At 43.1% G+C, this 17,720-nt stretch overlaps 1 protein-coding gene across 1 annotated transcript in view; it reads right to left on the reverse strand.

Moving 5' to 3' along the window:
* Window positions 1-17,720, reverse strand: part of LOC124798059 (monocarboxylate transporter 12-like) — a 209,173-nt gene that overhangs the window by 48,426 nt on the left and 143,027 nt on the right. Inside the window, exon 3 of the mRNA XM_047261288.1 lies at window positions 15,621-15,747. Coding sequence (XP_047117244.1) covers window positions 15,621-15,747 — 127 coding nt within the window. The remainder of the gene's footprint in view (window positions 1-15,620; window positions 15,748-17,720) is intronic.

Below are 17,720 nucleotides of genomic sequence, written 5' to 3' on the forward strand. Positions count from 1 at the left end.
ATTCATGAAAGGTATGGGTTATTGTTGGTCAGGGCCATTCTTTTCTAGAGATTATTGAAAGTCAGATTGCGTTGCGCTAAAAATATTGTGTGTCAGTTTAGTGTTGATCAGAATAAGTAAAGGGAGAAATGTATGAGTAAGTTCAGTTTTGCTCCGCTGTTGGGAAATCAAATAACGTAGAGGTTTACCAGCACAGTCATTCATAATTTTTCTAAGGGGACGTTTCACTTTTAAAACCAACTGCGGGAAAGAAAATGTTTTGCAGTGCAGTGAAAAATGTACGGTTTCGATTTCTTTATCGTATTTAATTTCAAATTCGATCCTAGAGCTCGTAAACCATTAGACAGATTTTTTTCTCCAATAGATATTCTCTCTCCTCAGATATATTTTCAAACAAAAATTGCATACACAACAAAGTACTGTTCTGCTTCTTTCTTGCTGGTGGTTTTCAGAAAACAGAAGAGAGGAATTTTATGGTTTATTGACCTATGATTAGAATACTATTACGGAATCTCAATCGTACCCATCCACAAATTAAAACTATCTGAAATACTGTCATCGAAGATATTATCCTCACAGATCCAACAGCTGGAGAAGTCTGCCTCATACCCCGTATAACAACGATACGTATCGATTTATTCACTCATTTTAAGTGACTTCAGCTCTCAATCAAGGTTCCGTCGTAGTAACAATAAACAAGGCTCAAGATCAGACAGAGGAGTAACATGACCGATGGGTGGTGGTGGTGGTGGTGGGGGGGGGGGGAGGGAATAGGGGGAATGGCCATTGAGATGGGGGAGGAGTAGAAGGACAGAGAGGCAAGGGGTGACGCACAGAGAGAGGGTGAAAGGGCGAGATGGACAAAGAGAGAGGGCACGAGAACATAGAGAAAAAAGGGGGCGACAGATTGTTTCCATACATATTTACCAGTTGCAAACTACTACCGGGTTCGTGCGTACGTTACAGATACAGATGTAAGGCAAGGTGATGGCTTCCAGACATCTTCAACTGTGTATTAGAAAAACTGAAAGAATATCAAGTATCATCAATAAAACTGGGAAGAAAAAACACTTTATTGATCTAAACTGCCCAGGGTTTGCAGGAAGTTTTGCTGTACTATCTGAAAATGTAGTAGATGCAGAAATACAGATAGTCTCTTAGAACACACAGCCTATAAAGCGCGTTTAGGAATCTCTACAGAGAAGGCCATATTTGTGGCTAGCAGTATGAAGAAAGCTAATTGTATGTGGATAGACTATGGTCATATAGAAAATGACAATAAGTTCACGTATCGATGAAAGATAATCTAGTTAATTGGTTACAAAAATCTGTCATGACTGAAAGAATGCACATAATGGACGAGGAATATGGAAATTAAAAAAATTATAATAAAACATATCAAATTGTTCAAAAATAATGCATGACAACATGGTAGTGAAATCAGAATGTCTCTAAGGAAGTGGTGTCCAACACTAAACTTTAAATTAGACTGACTAGAAATATTATAAGAAATATAAGTCTAATGAGATGGAAGTAAGCCTTGAAATTAAGAAGCAGTAATTCAATATATGTAATCGTATAAAAAATTATACTAACAACAAGAAAAATAAGATCATTTGTTTGTGCTTCGTGAGGGAAGAATGCAAACAGACTGACTGGACTGAATTTCAAGTGCTCTCACTGGGGAAGGAAATCATAAACAATCTGGATCTGAGTTGTTGAAAATATTGGAGTATAAAAGTGGAAGAAGCTGCATCAAAAAGATATATTTTCAGAAGTAAAGTGTTAAATGTAGAAGGATTACAAGGCAACAGTAGTAGGCCAACATACTCGAAATGCTCTGAAGAAAGAAAAGAGACGTGAAAAGATGCCAGAATATTCGGATAAAAGAAAATAAAAGGACAAATAAGAAGTAACTGCCATTATGTCCCTTGTGGCCAAACCGGAAGGGAGAAAAGGAAAATAAATTTAACATGACGAGCGCCTTAACTGCGGTCATCGAAAACATTATTAGTTCGGGATGTAATACAAATTTTATGTCTTATGATAATAAAATTAGCTTATATTTCCGTTTTATGTTCTCTTTAATGTAAAAAGAATGAGTTTTATACTTGAAGAAGTTTTGGAAAAATGTCATGCACAAAATCCAAAGGCCACATCATAGGGCCTTGAACATAATTTGATACGTTGATGAGGTCGTGGAATTTTATGCCATGAAAGATAAAGTGATGTAGTGTCGGAATTCATGCACGAATTAGAGGTGTCCTACTGCTGAAAACTTCTAGCTAAGCATTGAAATTATTTACGAATTTTGACTAAGTGGGTTATAGAATTAATGGAAATAATACAGTGAAACTTTTCAGTGGTAAATAATGTTCGTGAACTGCGTAGAAGTATAGTGAAAGTCACAAGAGTGAAGAGAAAGGACTCCCTTTGAAATGAAACAAAGGACCACTTTGTTAAGTATTACAACTACATAGGAGTCTTTTTCAAATACTAATATAGTAATCGTTGCAATTCAGTTCCCTATGACAAGTAGCTGCGCTGTCAAAAAATATTCAACGACCTTCTAGTTCGCTTAATATATTTTCACCTATTACGACGGTTCGGCTTCTGCCATGATCAGATCAAAGACCTCGTAATACAAAATTCAGTGTCAGTTACACTATTTCTGATCTGTTTACGGCAGCAAATGAAACGTCCAGACCGCTCTCTACATAAAAATTCACAGTGATAGCTGTGGCATACAAGCAGCTTAAAGCCTTTACAAATATTACTGTACCTCAGTGTGTGAGACTCTGGAAGAAAAGTTATCACCGTCTTCCTTTAACACAACCACCGTGCTTCTGGACACAAATTGTATTTACACAGGTCAACTTGGTGTAATTTTGGGGCCGTATTACTATTCACTGCGGAATTTTTTTTTGTTAGTTGTAAAGATAGCTGCCATGATTGCCAGTCGTTGCACTACCGTTGTGTTGGAGGATTTCAGTTTATGTCTACGCACAGCTCCATATTCAAACGCCTCTGACACAACAATATTTCTAGTTATATGGACTCCAGTTTGGCTAAAACCGATACGCTGCCTGCGAAAGTACGAGGAACGGTACCAACATACACTCATAAGCCAAAACATTGTCCACTGTCCACTGTCCACATTGTCCACTGTCCACTGCCGCCTGGTGGCGTTACGGGCTCGTGACGTAGTAACAAAAGAATGTAAGCGCAGCAGAAACGGACGAGCGACCACCCTAACGAAGATATGGGCTGCAAATGGAAAAATCCACTGAGATAAGCTACTTTGACAAAGAACAGAGTGTTATTATACAGAGCCTGTGAATGACAATCTCTAAAACGGCGAATCTGGTCGCATGTTCACGTGCTACTGTCGTGAGCGTCTACGGGAAGAGGTAGGACAGTGAAACTACCACTAGGCGCTAAATGGTTGGACGTCCACGACTCTACACAAAAGGTAACTTTCGGAGGCTTGTCTGCTCTGTAAAGTGGGATAGATGGTGAGCATGGCATCTCTGCCGAAAGAGCACAATGACGGTGCACTCCCAAGTGTTTCAGAGCAAACCGCTCATCGTGCATTGTTGAATGTGGAGCTCCGCAACAGACCACCGCTACGTGTTCACATGTTGACCCAACGATGTCGTCAGTGATGACTGCAGTGGGCACAAGACCATTGGAATGCGACCGCCGATCAACGGAAACGTGTCGGCTCGCCGGGTGAATCACATTTTCGCTACAATATGTCGATGGTCGTCTACACAAACGCCAGCATCGAGGTGAACAGCAGCTCCACATGTGCAGCGTGCCACGGACGCAGGCTGGTGGGAACAGTATTGCGCTATGGGAAACATTCTCCTGCGCTTTCGTGGGACCTGGGATAGTAATCGAAGGCACGGTGACAGCTGCGAACCACCTGCATCCCATCATGCTTGATGTCCTTTCTGATGGCGATGTCGTCTTTCAGCAGTATAGTTGTCCGTGTCTCGGAGCCAGAACCGCACCATAGTGGTTTGAGGAGCATTGTAGTGAACTCACGCTGATGTGTCGGTGACTAAATTCACCTGATGTAAATCGTATGGAACCAACACCGACTCAAAGGAAGGCCTCGGCGCTTGTTCGTGACGTCACGTCAGCTAGGCACGGCGAACGCCAGGTCTGTTGCAGTTATACTCATAACGGTGGTGTCTCCCTCTCTGACACAGGAAAATGTGAAACTATTGGCGGTATTTGACCAACACACATTGTTCTGAGAGATTTCTGCACTCAACTAATTGTGCAATTCATTACACTTCTTAACAAATAGTGTACTCCTGAACTTAAACTTCCACCTGTTTTAAGGATTGACATACAAAAACAACTTCATGGTCCAGCAGCAACAGAATTCGTGCTTCTTTACCTTATTTGTAAATCTGAGGAAGTTACGTTTGTACTGGGTTGCTTTTACAAGAAACTGTGAACATATTGGTGCTCTTCTTTAGGTATCTTGGTTGACTATGGGGTGAGGAGCACTGAATGTTAATGAAATATCTTGCGATTGTACACGTTGGGGAGGGGGTGGGGGGACAGAAGAAGTGGCAAAAGAGAGATACTTGTTTTATCAAATAAAATTTTTCTATCTTATAAAGTTTCTCCTTTCAGTTGCAGGAGGGGAATATTTATCTTTTCCAATGTGCATGTTTAAAAAAGTTTAAGCTCAGCAGTATTTTAGATGTATGAACCTATTTTGTTTCCTGTTTAGAATTACTTTCGTTGAAAACGACTGTAATCTAATGACTGGCAACAGTTGGACATTTACACATGTAAATTAGTTCACATACCCAGTGACGATGTCAAACGAAAATAAATAAATAAAAGAAACGAGTTCACTGTAAGGGGGTTGGGGAAAGTTTCGATAACAAAATGGATCAAGTAAATACAGTTACTTGAATGTAAAATTTCCGAAGCTTACAATGGGGCAAAGCGTTTTCTCATATTGATCTACGTTTGTTTCGACAGGATTCAGAAATACAGAACCATGATCTTCATTTGTAGCTTTACGATAGTAAGAAAATCTTTCATCTAAATAAGACTGCAGAATCCAAAACAATACCAAACATTTTGTCCAAAAATAAGAGATTTATAGTGATAAGCACGCCCAGGCGTTTCTGCCTGCAACAGACCTGGCGTTCGCCGTGCCTAGCTGACGTGACGTCACCAACAAGCGCCGGGGCCTTCCATTGAGTCGGTGTTGATGGAACCCATCTGGTCGCTATCCGGCGCCATCACCGCATACGCAAATCAGCTGCCCGTTTTCTATGCGAATTATATGACCTGTGCGTAGACATATAATGGCACATACCACCACAAATCTATCAACAAACTGATGGATGCCTGATACACAGAATCAGTGATGTATTTCATTCCAAAGATGGGCGGACAAGCTATTAAGTATATGGTCATAATGTTTTGGCTCATCCATGTATGCGGCGATCGTGTCTGCCTCCTGAGTATTTTAAACCAAGGAAACCCATTAATATCTCCAACGATTCACCTCTAGAAGCACTTGCTGAAGGGTTGATACTGAATTACCTCGTTCTTAAAATTGAAGCCGTTCCATGTACTACGTCAGAGCAGTTTACATAAAAGTCTCAAAGCTACGTCTTCTCTTTTTCCGGCTTGTCGTAATAAGAAGAAGAAACGCAAAACTAACATAAGTACACAGTCCGTCGAGACAAATCGTCCAATATACGCAGCAAGTAGATTTGGAAAATAATTCGCTATAGACATGCTGGTCTCAGATTTTTGTAGCTGCTTATATAACTGGAAGATTCCCTGTGAAATGCATGGTGGAGGATATGATTTATTACGCCACGTTTATCGTGGAGAAGCATACTAGGAATTAATCTGTGCTACCTGATATTATTTGGACTACTTCTTGGGACTCGAGAGAGAGATGTTTAGGGAAATCAAGAAGGTTTGACGGGCATATGAGCTGCATTTCTTCAAAGCGGCTGTGTCTTCAGATTTCCCAGCATTTCTGTGAAGCTCTAAGGCGAGTCAAAGGAGCGTGGCCCTTCTTCCCTGTACAGTCGATATTCTCTGCTCTCCAAGTTAACGTAACGCCGAAACTGACGAAATATTTCAATATGGGCTACAAAAGGCGCTGTTACAGTATCCTTCTATTGAATCGTTGCTTCCTATTTGCTTCACGTACAACTGAGCACGGTTATTCAAAAGTCCGCTTTTACGCAGGAGCAAATTGTATGAGCTGTTAGTATGAAGGGCACTGAACTTACACTGACACGTAAGGAAATGTTCAGATGGAACCAATATCAGGCAGCCTGTATGACGCACCTATACAAAATGACGGAGAAGGTTCTGATGGCGGTAATTTATTTTTTATGAATTCTGCAATAATAAGTAATAGTGTACGGTATTGTGTCACTCAGGTGTGGCAACTTTCTTCCGAATCTGTTATATGCTACGATTCTCTAAAAAAATATTTAAATAAAGGAAGGATTCTTAATTCATTTTTAAAGTTTGTTTATGGGTATAGTATTTTTTGTATAAAAAAATAAAAAACCATAGTTAGTCATTCAGCATTATTTAACCTTTCAGAATTGTTTCTCCATCGATGTGTAAGACATGACTTTGTAAAAAAGAATATTTTTACGTCTTGCAGCTTCTCTTTATAGTTCTGTAAGGAACAGATCTCCTCTTGTTATTCATAATAATTATTTTGACGTTCCGAAATTAATTGACTATGGCACGTAATTTGACGGTTGCTGCAACGTCGAATGTGCTCGTATAACACTTCACGGTTAATGCTTTCAGATTGTACAGTGTTGCATATGAAATACAAATAGCATTTCGAGATTATTTTTTTCATGTGAAATGGAAGAAACATCTACCTCTGCTCAATAGTAACTGGGGTTTAACATGTAATGATAGTCCACGGTCGATGAAATCATCATATTCCATGCTGAATTCATCGATTGTGCAGCGTGAATCTCATTCATACACCTACTAATAAAAAATAAAGTGAAACACGAGAAGGGGAGGAAAAATCAAAATGAGACCTTTCCGGTAGAGATGGTATGTGATTACAGAATCGAATAAAATTTGCAAAGACCTCGCCAGTATGAGTCCACTTATCAGTATGATGTTCCACACCTTCTGGCAGTGGCGGCTCGTGACGAAAGAAGATGGTGGTGCATTTTCCTCACGAAGAAAAACATCAACAAAAGAGAGAAAATCAGTACACTGATCATGTTTTTGTAATGCCTGATATAAACAGACCGCCCGCTCGTGTCACTCCTGCATCTTCTCATAATAAAACCAAAGGGTGTACACAGAAAAAAGTATTACTTTTGCAGTATAAAGGGAATTACAATCAACTGCACCTCTATGTACTCAAAAAGTGGTAGGCATGCCGTACTAACATTTTTTAGCGGGATTGATGTTAACGCCGTTCGATTTTATCTCTGAATTTGAATGTGGTGGTGATCACTTGTAGCACCGAGAACTGCTCGGCCACTCGGGCCGGCTGGTTTCACAGGGATCTAATGAAGGGTAGAGCCGCGGGTCGTAACACATCTGAAATGTTACGTCTACTGTTCAAAGTGCCGTCAATGCGAACAAGAGGTGATCGAGACGTGTAACCAATGGCACCCCATATCATCAAGCCGGGTGATACGCCAGTATGGCGATGACGAATACACGCTTCCAATGTGCGTTCACCGCGATGTCGCCGAACACGGATGCGACCATCATGATGCTGTAAACAGAACCTGGATTCATACGAAAAAATGACGTATTGCCATTCGTGCACCCAGGTTCGTCGTTGAGTAGGCCTACACCATCGCAGGCGCACCTGTCTGTGATGCAGCGTCAAGGGTAACCGCAGCCGTGGTCTCCGAGTTGATAGTCCATGCTGCTACAAATGTCGTCGAACTGTTCGTGTAGATGGTTGTTGTCTTGCAAACGTCCCCATCTGTTGACTCAGGGATCAAGACGTGGCTGCACGATCCGTTACAGCCATGCGGATAAGATGGCTGTGATCACGACTGCTAGTGATACGAGGCCGTTGGGATCCAGCACGGCGTTCCGTATTACCCTCCTGAGCCCACCGATTCCATATTCTGCTAACAATGATTGGGTCTCGACCAACGCTAGCAGCAATGCGCGAAATCGCGACAGGCTACAATCCGACCTTTATCAAAGTCGGAAACGTGATGGTACGCATTTCCCCTCCTCACACGAGGCATCACAACAACGTATTACCGGGCAACGGCGGTCTTGTGCTGTTTGTGTATGAGAAATCGGTTGGAAACTTTCCTCATGTCAGCACGTTGTAGATGTCCCCACTGGCGCCAACCTTGCTCTGAAAAGCTAATCATTTGGACATCACAGCATCTTCTTCCTGTCGGTTAAATTTCGCGTCTGTAGTACGTCATCTTCGTGGTGTAGCAATTTTAATGGCCAGTAGTGTACACCATATTCATCCTTGCTGTCCTTTATAATAAATTTTTCTTCATCTAACAATCACAAGTCAACAGAGCACTGAATACTGTACAGCCATCACCTGCCACATTTCAACTAAGAATGTATCAGACTACGCAGAAGCAAAAATTTTGCCACGACAATACCAAAGATTGTGCAACAGTAACGTAACTCGCTCGCTTTCCCTCTCCCTCTCTCTCTCTCTCTCTCTCTCTCTCTCTCTCTCTCTGATGTGCACATCGATTTCTTACAAAATACACCTCACATTCTATTCTTCTTTCCTTCGTATTTGCAAATCATTCCATCACTCTTTGATTGAAGTCTGCAATTCCTAAAACGAGGTCTCGTTCAATAGAGAGCTTCGCGAGTGCAGACAGTCTTTCTTGGTCCTTAGCACTCCGCAAGAGGGTTTTGATGCGTTTCAACGAAGAAAAACAACGTTCTGCTTCTGATGTGGTCAGTGGAATTGTAATTATCGCTTTCAGGAGTTTTACAGATTCCCTCAGTGTTTTACATAGATTGTCTGTTATGTAATTCAGAGAGCTGAAAGCTCCACATATACTTTTGAACTCCTCTCTTCCATAAATAACAGAGAGTTCTGTTCGAAGTTTCTTTGCTTCCAAAATAGAGTAGCGTTCAATAGCAGCTCTGAAAGAAGTTTCTGGAAAACTGGAAGAGTAAGTTGCGAATTTCTCTGGTAGAAAGAGAGAAGCTGCAAGTAGGTGTCCAGTGAATTTCACTCTTTTTATTGCCTCACAACTTGACTTCTTTTGCCTCCCGCAGTAGATTACACATCGCTGCGCCATCTTCAGTTTTCCCTCTTTCATTCTACTCGTGTAAACCTGTTGAATTTTCTGCACTAAAATTAATGTGAAGGAACGAAAAACACCAGTATGTACTCTAAGGGCAATTCCGACGCACCACAGAATCGAATACAGTTAATAATTAGATTCAATATGTACCTATTATCGGTAACTTTTTGGTTGTGTAATGCCACGGACCTTCTGTATGCACTGTCTAATTGGGTAGCTACATTTACATTGCCTAGATTTGCCACATTAAAAACGTTATTTATATAGTCTGAAGAAAGTTCGTGTTTTCTAATTTTGTCATGGAGGTGCTGAATGTCACAGACACCGCGCTTAGACCATGAAAGATCTCCTCCAAAAAATAAACAAGGAAAACAAAATAGCGAATTTTTCATGTCACAGCCACACAGCCATTCATGCTTGTTGTACAATTCAGTGTTAAATTTCCTATTGAATTGGCGGCTTTTCGTTTTAACGGTGTGCGAAATTGTTAAAGCAGCAGTCGGCCTACCTAGCCTCTTAATTTCTAATTTTTCTGTAAACTTCCATGAACTGAAGGGTTCAGAGAGCTATGAAATTACCTGATTCATTATTTCACGTATTCACTTGTCACTTGAGCCTCAAAATTCAGGTGGCAGCACACGCTAAAATAACTAACACAACGCACAGGAAATAGTTCGCTCGCAGCTACACCTGAACTGGTAAGGTGGCGCGAGAATCCCACTGTGTTCGAAGATCGGATAGTTCCGTTTCGCTTCAGAAGAGTTCGGGCCCTCTTCCTGCGGCTGGCAGGGCGGCGCGGGTGGGGTGTTTATACACACAAGGCCCTCATTCGAGTACAGTGTTGCCTAGCGTTGCCCCCGCACCCCGCACCCCCTCTGAGACACCCAAGTCTGCGTTTGCAGCCACAGTGCAACCCCCTGTCGCTGTGGGCACATTCCGTCCAACTCCGCTGCGTTCGGCGTTTGGAGCCCGGGCATTTCAAAAGAGATAAACAGAGCGCTACTTCTCCACTAGTATAGAACGCTCAAAGGCAAAGACAGTTGAACTAAATTATTCCTTGGGGGTAGCGCAAACCTGCAAACCTATACAGGAGCCGCCCCTGCCTTCTGGCCTGGAGGCATGCACCGATTCGTTTGTAAATGGTGCCATAAACCTATTGTATACTCTCCTCAGCCAAGATGACGCCGAGCTGTGGTAATTGATCTTTGATATACTGGACACTGGCACAGGAACGCAATTGACGTCCGAGCTGGGCACACACGTTTTCTATCGGTGGCAGATCTGGGGATCTTCCTGACTTCGGGAGTACCTCAACATCACAAGGATAGTATGTAGAGAAACGTGCTTGGTGGACGAGCATTTCCTTTCGAAAATTGACACCACGACGGTGTTACATGAGAAAAAATACTTGCGGACGCAGAATGTGTGTGACGCACCGTTGCCCCGCCAGGGTTCCCTTAAAGTGTCGCTTCAGAAGTTGGACTCGACTGCCCCCCTCACGATGACACCAGGAGTAACACCATGTGAGGTGTATTTTGTAAGTCATCGATGTGCACATCAGAGAGAGAGAGAGAGAGAGAGCGAGAGAGAGCAAGTTACGTTACTGTTGCACAATCTTTGGAATTGTTGTGGTAAAGTCTGCGTAGTCTGATACATTCTTAGTTGAAATGTGGCAGATGATGGCTGTACAGTATTCAATGCTGTGTTGGCTTATGATTGTATCTGTTAGACGAAGAAAAATTTATTATAAAGGACAGCAAGGATGAATATGATGTACACTACTGACCATTAAAATTGCTACACCACGAAGGTGATGTGCTACAGACGCGAAATTTAACCGACAGGAGGAAGATGCTGTGATGTGCAAATTATTAGCTTTTCAGAGCAAGGTTGGCGCCGGTGGCGACACCTACAACGTGCTGAAATGAGGAAAGTTTCCAACCGATTTCTCATACACAAACAGCAGTGACCGGCGTTGCCTGGTGAAACGCTGTTATGATGCCTCGTGTAAGGAGGAGAAATGCGTACCATCACGTATCCGACTTTGATAAAGGTCGGATTGTAGCCAATCGAGATTGTGCAGCCACGTCTCGATCTTTGAGTCAACAGATGGGGACGTTTGCAAGACAACAACAATCTGCACGAACAGTTCGACGACGTTTGCAGCAGCATGGACTATCAGCTCGGTGACCGTGGCTGCGGTTACCCTTGACGCTGCATCACAGACAGGAGCGCCTGCGATGGTGTACTCAACGACGAACCTGGGTGCACGAATGGCAATACGTCATTTTTTCGGATGAATCTTGGTTCTGTTTACAGCATCATGATGGTCGCGTCCGTATTTGGCGACATCGCGGTGAACGCACATTGGAACCGTGTATTGATCATCGCCGTACTGGCGTCATGGACTGTGTGGCTGGTCCCGGCGGAGGTTCGAGTCCTCCCTCGGGCATGGGTGTGTGTGTTTGTCCTTAGGATAATTTAGGTTAAGTAGTGTGTAAGCTTAGGGACTGATGACCTTAGCAGTTAAGTCCCATGATATTTCAAACACGTTCTGAACGTACTGGCGTGATGGTATGGTGTGCCATTGGTTACACGTCTCGGTCACCTGTTGTTCGCATTGGCGGCACTTTGAACAGTGGATGTTACATTTCAGATGTGTTACGACCCGTGGCTCTAACCTTCATTCGATCCCTGCGAAATCCTACATTTCAGCAGGATAATGCACGGCCGCATGCTGCAGGTCAAGTACAGGCCTTTCTGGATACAGAAAATGTTCGACTGCTGCCATGGCCAACACATTCCCCAGATCTCTCACCAATTTAAAACGTCTGGTCAATGGTGGCCGAGCAACTGGCTCGTCACAGTACGCCAGTCACTACTCTTGATGATCTGTGGTATCGTGTTGAAGCTGCATGGGCAGCTGTAGTTGTACACGCCATCCAAGCTCTGTTTGACTCAATGCCCAGGCATATCAAGGCCGTTATTACGGCCAGATGTGGTTGTTCTGGGTACTGATTTCTCAGTTGCTTGAAAATGTAATCACATGTCAGTTCTAGTATAATATATTTGTCCAATGAATACCCGTTTATCATCTGCATTTCTTCTTGGTGTAGCAATTTCAATGGTCAGTAGTGTATGTATGAGAAGGAGAAAAGAACATAAATGTTAATAATGTTACTAATTTTGAAGACAGGGATATTGAGGCAAGACTGCAGCACTTTACAGTAAGTCTGTCGTAATAATTATTGCCAGATAGTTAACTTGCTCACAGCTGAGAGAAAGACCACCCCACTTCCCCGAGTCATGCACTAACATATCAACTGATTAAGCTGTATGATTTTTGCAGAAATTCTTTGTTAATATTGTACACCTTTCAAATCATTGATCACTTTGTCAAGAATAAATATTGTTCAGATCAGTCTTGTGTGTGAAGATGATGTGAAATTTTACTCTGTCTTTCTGAAGACATACTTCATTCTAAACCGTTGTCTTGGAATGTAATTTCATATGAATGGTTACTTTCCCCATACCACTGTTTATTATCACCTTGTACCATTGGTATGCAACAGTTGGATTATTCTTTGGTAGTTTAATTTAAAAAACAGAAATCTAGCTTAGTCGCTGCCTACTTGCTGCTGGTTGTTGTGCTTTCGACAAAACTGGTACAATGTTGGTAGGACGCGAGGTAAGCGAAAATTTTGATTAGGGCGAGATAGTTTTAATTCAGTTGCGCATTTATTGTCAAGAAAAGTTCTATTCAGACCAATTACAGTTCAGTTCAAATTTTGTACTACTTTGTCAAAGGTTACCATACGAATGTAAGCTGAATAACAGTTCATAGTTTTTGTAGTACGTAGATTTTTTTATGGAATGGAAGGTAAATTTGGACTAAATGTCATACAGAACCGTTTAGTGGGGAACTTACAACAGTTGCGGCTCTGCAGAAGAATGGGAGCTTTCCCAAGGTCGTCCGCAGCTCCTGGTCTTGTGAGTATCGTTGCTGTCTCTGGACCACGGGGTCCCGGGATCGATTCCCGGCCGGGTTGGGGATTTTCTCTGCCCGGGGACTGGGTGTTTGTGTTGTCCTCATCATTTCATCATCATTCGTGACAATGGCTACATTGGGCCGCGTAAAAACTGGACTGTGTCAAAATCGGGACTTTGTATGGGCGCTGCTGACCGCGCAGTTGAGCGCTCCACAAATCAAACATCAAACGTCATCGCCTTTCCCAAGATCACTGTTATAGTCACCGACGATGGTCGTCCGGGGTAGAGCAGAAGCGCCATTTTTAGCTGAAAGCAATGCGACGCCACAGATCAGCAGTCCATGCTTCCCAGTTGCGGCACCACTCCAAACGCAGCCGTCTGTGTTGCTGTGTTGGCAGCAGTCCATGCCTGGGACGATGATTCCCTTGTGCTGCTTCTACTGGAATCCGACAAACGCTGCATGGTGAGATGGAATGTTGCGGTGAGTCCATTACTTGTTTTCAGATTGTAGGTATAGATATGAATGGGTTATTATGTGCTTGGTTCACAATATGCTGATCCTCCCTTGTTGTCGCCAGGTGCGGTCGACAAGAAAGTAGGCAACGGGTATGCGTGCTGTGACGTTCCCAGGCAGTCCACTATCTGGACACTGTCATATTCGAGTGCTCTACAAATCTGGATATTGCACGATTCGACCAGCCGTCCAAATGGAGACCGACAATGAGGTCCCTCTCAAACCCTGTGGATGTTGATAACGGTGTCTCACAGTAGTACGGTGCAGCTCCGTATCCCTGACAGTGATTATTTAACATCCGACATCATTCACACACCCTTACATACCCTGTCAGGCTTGGTAACAACACTAGTCCAATCAGGTCGCCATTCTTCTTGTCACAGAAAATTGCAAGTCATATCGCTTTCAAACCCTCCAATAGTGTGTGCGTGCACAAAGTTGCACTGACATCCGAGTACGTCTTCTGGGCGCTTCCCTTTTTTTGTCAGGCAGTGTATGTGCGTTTCCACACTTAAAATTTATTGAGTTATAGTTTCTTTCATTCGCACTCAATTTGGCTTGGATTCAGTGTCTCATTTATACATGCTGTCCCAACAAGCACCGACAACCTTTAGGGACACTTCACTTATACAGAAATAAGTAAACAATGTCTAGTAAATATGAGCTGTAAAACGGGTACGGTAAGAACAATGAGCACTTGTCATCTTCGCTAGCCTGAAACGCATCTCACGGCACCGACCGGCCGCCGTGTCATCCTCAACCCAGAGGCGTCACTGGATACGGATATGGAGGGGCATGTGGTCAGCACACCGCTTTCCTGGCCGTATGTCAGTTTCCGAGATCGGAGCCGCTACTTCTCAATCAAGTAGCTCTCAATTACAGGGGCTGAGTGCACTCAGCTTCCCAACAGCGCTCGGCAGATCGGATGGTCACCCATCCAAGTGCTAGCCCAGCCCGGCAGCGCTTAACTTCAGTGATATGGCAGGAATCGGTGTTAACACTGCGGCAAGGCCATTGGCGAACAAGTTCTTACAGCTCTTAAAATACACATTTCAGAGCCCGTGTTTAATTGACTTTTTTCCTTGTTTTGGCCTATACTACCTCCTCCCAAAATATGAAAAGCAAAGACCATATAGCAGAAGAGATATGTTTCATAGTATCGAAGGTGAATCGAGTGCTCATACCTCTTAAGGTATGCTTTTCAGGGCCCTTATTTGCTAGACATTTCTTCCTTGTCTTGGGGTAAGGAACATCTCACTTAAGTTTGTCGATGTTTTTTTCGGGACATCCTGTATATGGAAGACACATTTCATTATCTGCGGTCAAAATAATTATTCCAGAAACGTAAATGCGTGTTGAACATCCAACACTCTTCTGAAGGTATATATTGAATTAAGAAGTACGTTGCGTCCTATGGGACCCTATTATAATAAGGGGCTACTTTGGTACAAGATATTAATTCACAGGGACGTTCTCTGTAAGTAGGACTGCATAACCGTATATTTTGCACTTGCAAGCATTGTCTTCTTACAGAGGGTAATGGAAAAACTAAATCAGTAATGAATTTTCGAGAGTATCTGCTGAGAAATAAAAGCAAAGAAATTGAAACGGAAAGCATCCGAAATACAGGAAATATTATCGGCTGCTGTGAGCAGTGCGTTTGAATAACAGCACTTTCTACACGGCAGAACATTTTCGTCACAACGAACATCGACACAAGTAACATTCGTCTGAATGCGGCCTTACACTGCACAGTGTTGCCTCCAGGTAGTAGCGTAACGCAAAACCGTCGTGGCGGAGCGACTCACCTGAGAAGTTGGTGACGGCGCTCATGATGTTCATTATGAGCGCTGCGCTCGTCGTCTCGTGCCCCATGGACGTCAGCTTGTCACCGAACAGAAGGCTGAAGACGGAAATCAGCGACTGGCACGTCATCTGGAAAGCGAATTACAAATAACACATTAATTAAACGTACGCATAGCAGAACTTACTTTGAAACTTACTGGCGAATTAAGACTGGGTGCCGGACCGGAACTCGAAACCGGAAGCTATGGCTTTCGCGAGCAAATCCACTACCGACTGAGCTATTCGGTAGAGTATGTCGCCGCGTAAGACAAAGGTTTCGGAGTCGCGTGCCAGTCCGACGTACAGTTTCGTTTTGCCAGAAAGTTTCAAAACAGCACACAGCTTCAAGGTGAAAATTCAGTCAGAAGAAAGACTTTTAGTCGCTTAGCTTACGTATTACATCTGTTAATGGTTCCAGGCACAGAGACCAGGTCTATGGATTAAACTATTCACTAACGTTTCGCCCGTGCCTGCGGGAAAACATCGTCAGGGGGAACATATTGGGAATTAGATCGAAAGCTGAATAGACCCCGAATTCTTACGATGCCTTTGCATGTTTACGAATGTATACAACTGTTCTTGACGGGTGGCCTCCTGTCTATTCTAATTCTGTGGTGAAGTTTACCCGAGGACGTACGGAACTGAATTGTAAGAGAAAGCCGGCCGGTGTGGCAGAGCGGTTCTAGGCGCTGCAGTCTGGAACCGCGCGACCCCTACGGTCGCAGGTTCGAATCCTGCCTCGGGCATGAATGTATGTGATGTCCTTAGGTTAGTTAGGTTTAAGTAGTTCTAAGTTCTAGGGAACTGGCGACCTCAGAAGTTAAGTCCCATAGTGCTCAGCGCCATTTTAACCATTTGTAAGAGGAATTCCTCGAGCTTGTCTCTTCCTTGTGACCCTATAAATAATGTGTAGTCAACGTGCCGTAAAAAATTGACGTCCTATCTCAGAAGCCGAGACCTAGGTTGTTGTAATGAACAAATGCTGCTAGTATCACCTTTTCCCTTGTGAGTGATTACCGGTTTCGATCTACCCAGTAGATCATCTTCGGATCTGGCGCGCGAAGTGTAGGCAAGCTACAGCTTGCCGCGTCAGATCTGAAGATTATCTGCAGGGTAGATTGAAAACGGTAATAATTAACAAAAGAAATAGTGACGCAGGCGGTGTTTGTTCATTCATTATGACGCTAAAAACACTTCTGTTTCCAGTGGACCGTTGCCAGTGTTCCATTTTTTAAAAAATGAAATTCCTCCAACTGTACTTAAGATTTTTTGTTTACTTCGCTACTAGTTTCGGCGTTGCATCAACGCCATCTTCAGGCCCGTGCACATTGCTGAAATCAGTTATGTGTGGCTCAGTCTACAAGTAGCTAGTTACTGCCTGCCATCCATGTGGGCCACGTGTTGATCTCACACCGCGGACTTCTAGATTGAGCCACACACAACTGATTTCAGCAAAGTGTACAGGCGTGAAGATGGCGTTGATGCAACACCGAAACTAGTAGCGATGTAAATAAAAAATCTTAAGTACAGCCGGAGGAATTTCATTTTTAATAAAAATTATACCAGCTGTGTCCCACCTTCATCGAGTTTAAATGTGGATATACGAAGAAGCGTTCCATGTTCATATTGGCCTCCAGTGAGAGTGGACTGTTCTTAGCGCTATTGGTCATATGGGGGTAGCATACACGGTGTAAAAGAGAAATATGTCGATGTCATAATGTTACTGAACAGGTTGGTAGTTTCTAAGCGAAATTCATATATGCTGAGTCTTAAGTATTCCTGTAGTAGTGCTTAAACAGCCACGCAACGTCAAAGTGAACATGTATGTCAGAACCTTCTAGCCGGAAACTACTGAGAAGTTGCACAAAGCCTACGGAGTTACGAATGCAATGTTGTTATTTGATAAGGTGAGCGCTATTAATTCCTTACGGTATTGCTATATTTTTGGCGACGTATTTCTTGATCTTTGAAACAAGGACGTCGATCGCTCGTAGAACCAACACTGACTCCGAACATTCCTTCCCAGCAGATGAGATTCCGTTACTGTGCTTAGCTGTTGTTAC

This window comes from Schistocerca piceifrons, chromosome 5, assembly GCF_021461385.2.
Source record: "Schistocerca piceifrons isolate TAMUIC-IGC-003096 chromosome 5, iqSchPice1.1, whole genome shotgun sequence".
Lineage (NCBI taxonomy): Eukaryota > Metazoa > Arthropoda > Insecta > Orthoptera > Acrididae > Schistocerca > Schistocerca piceifrons.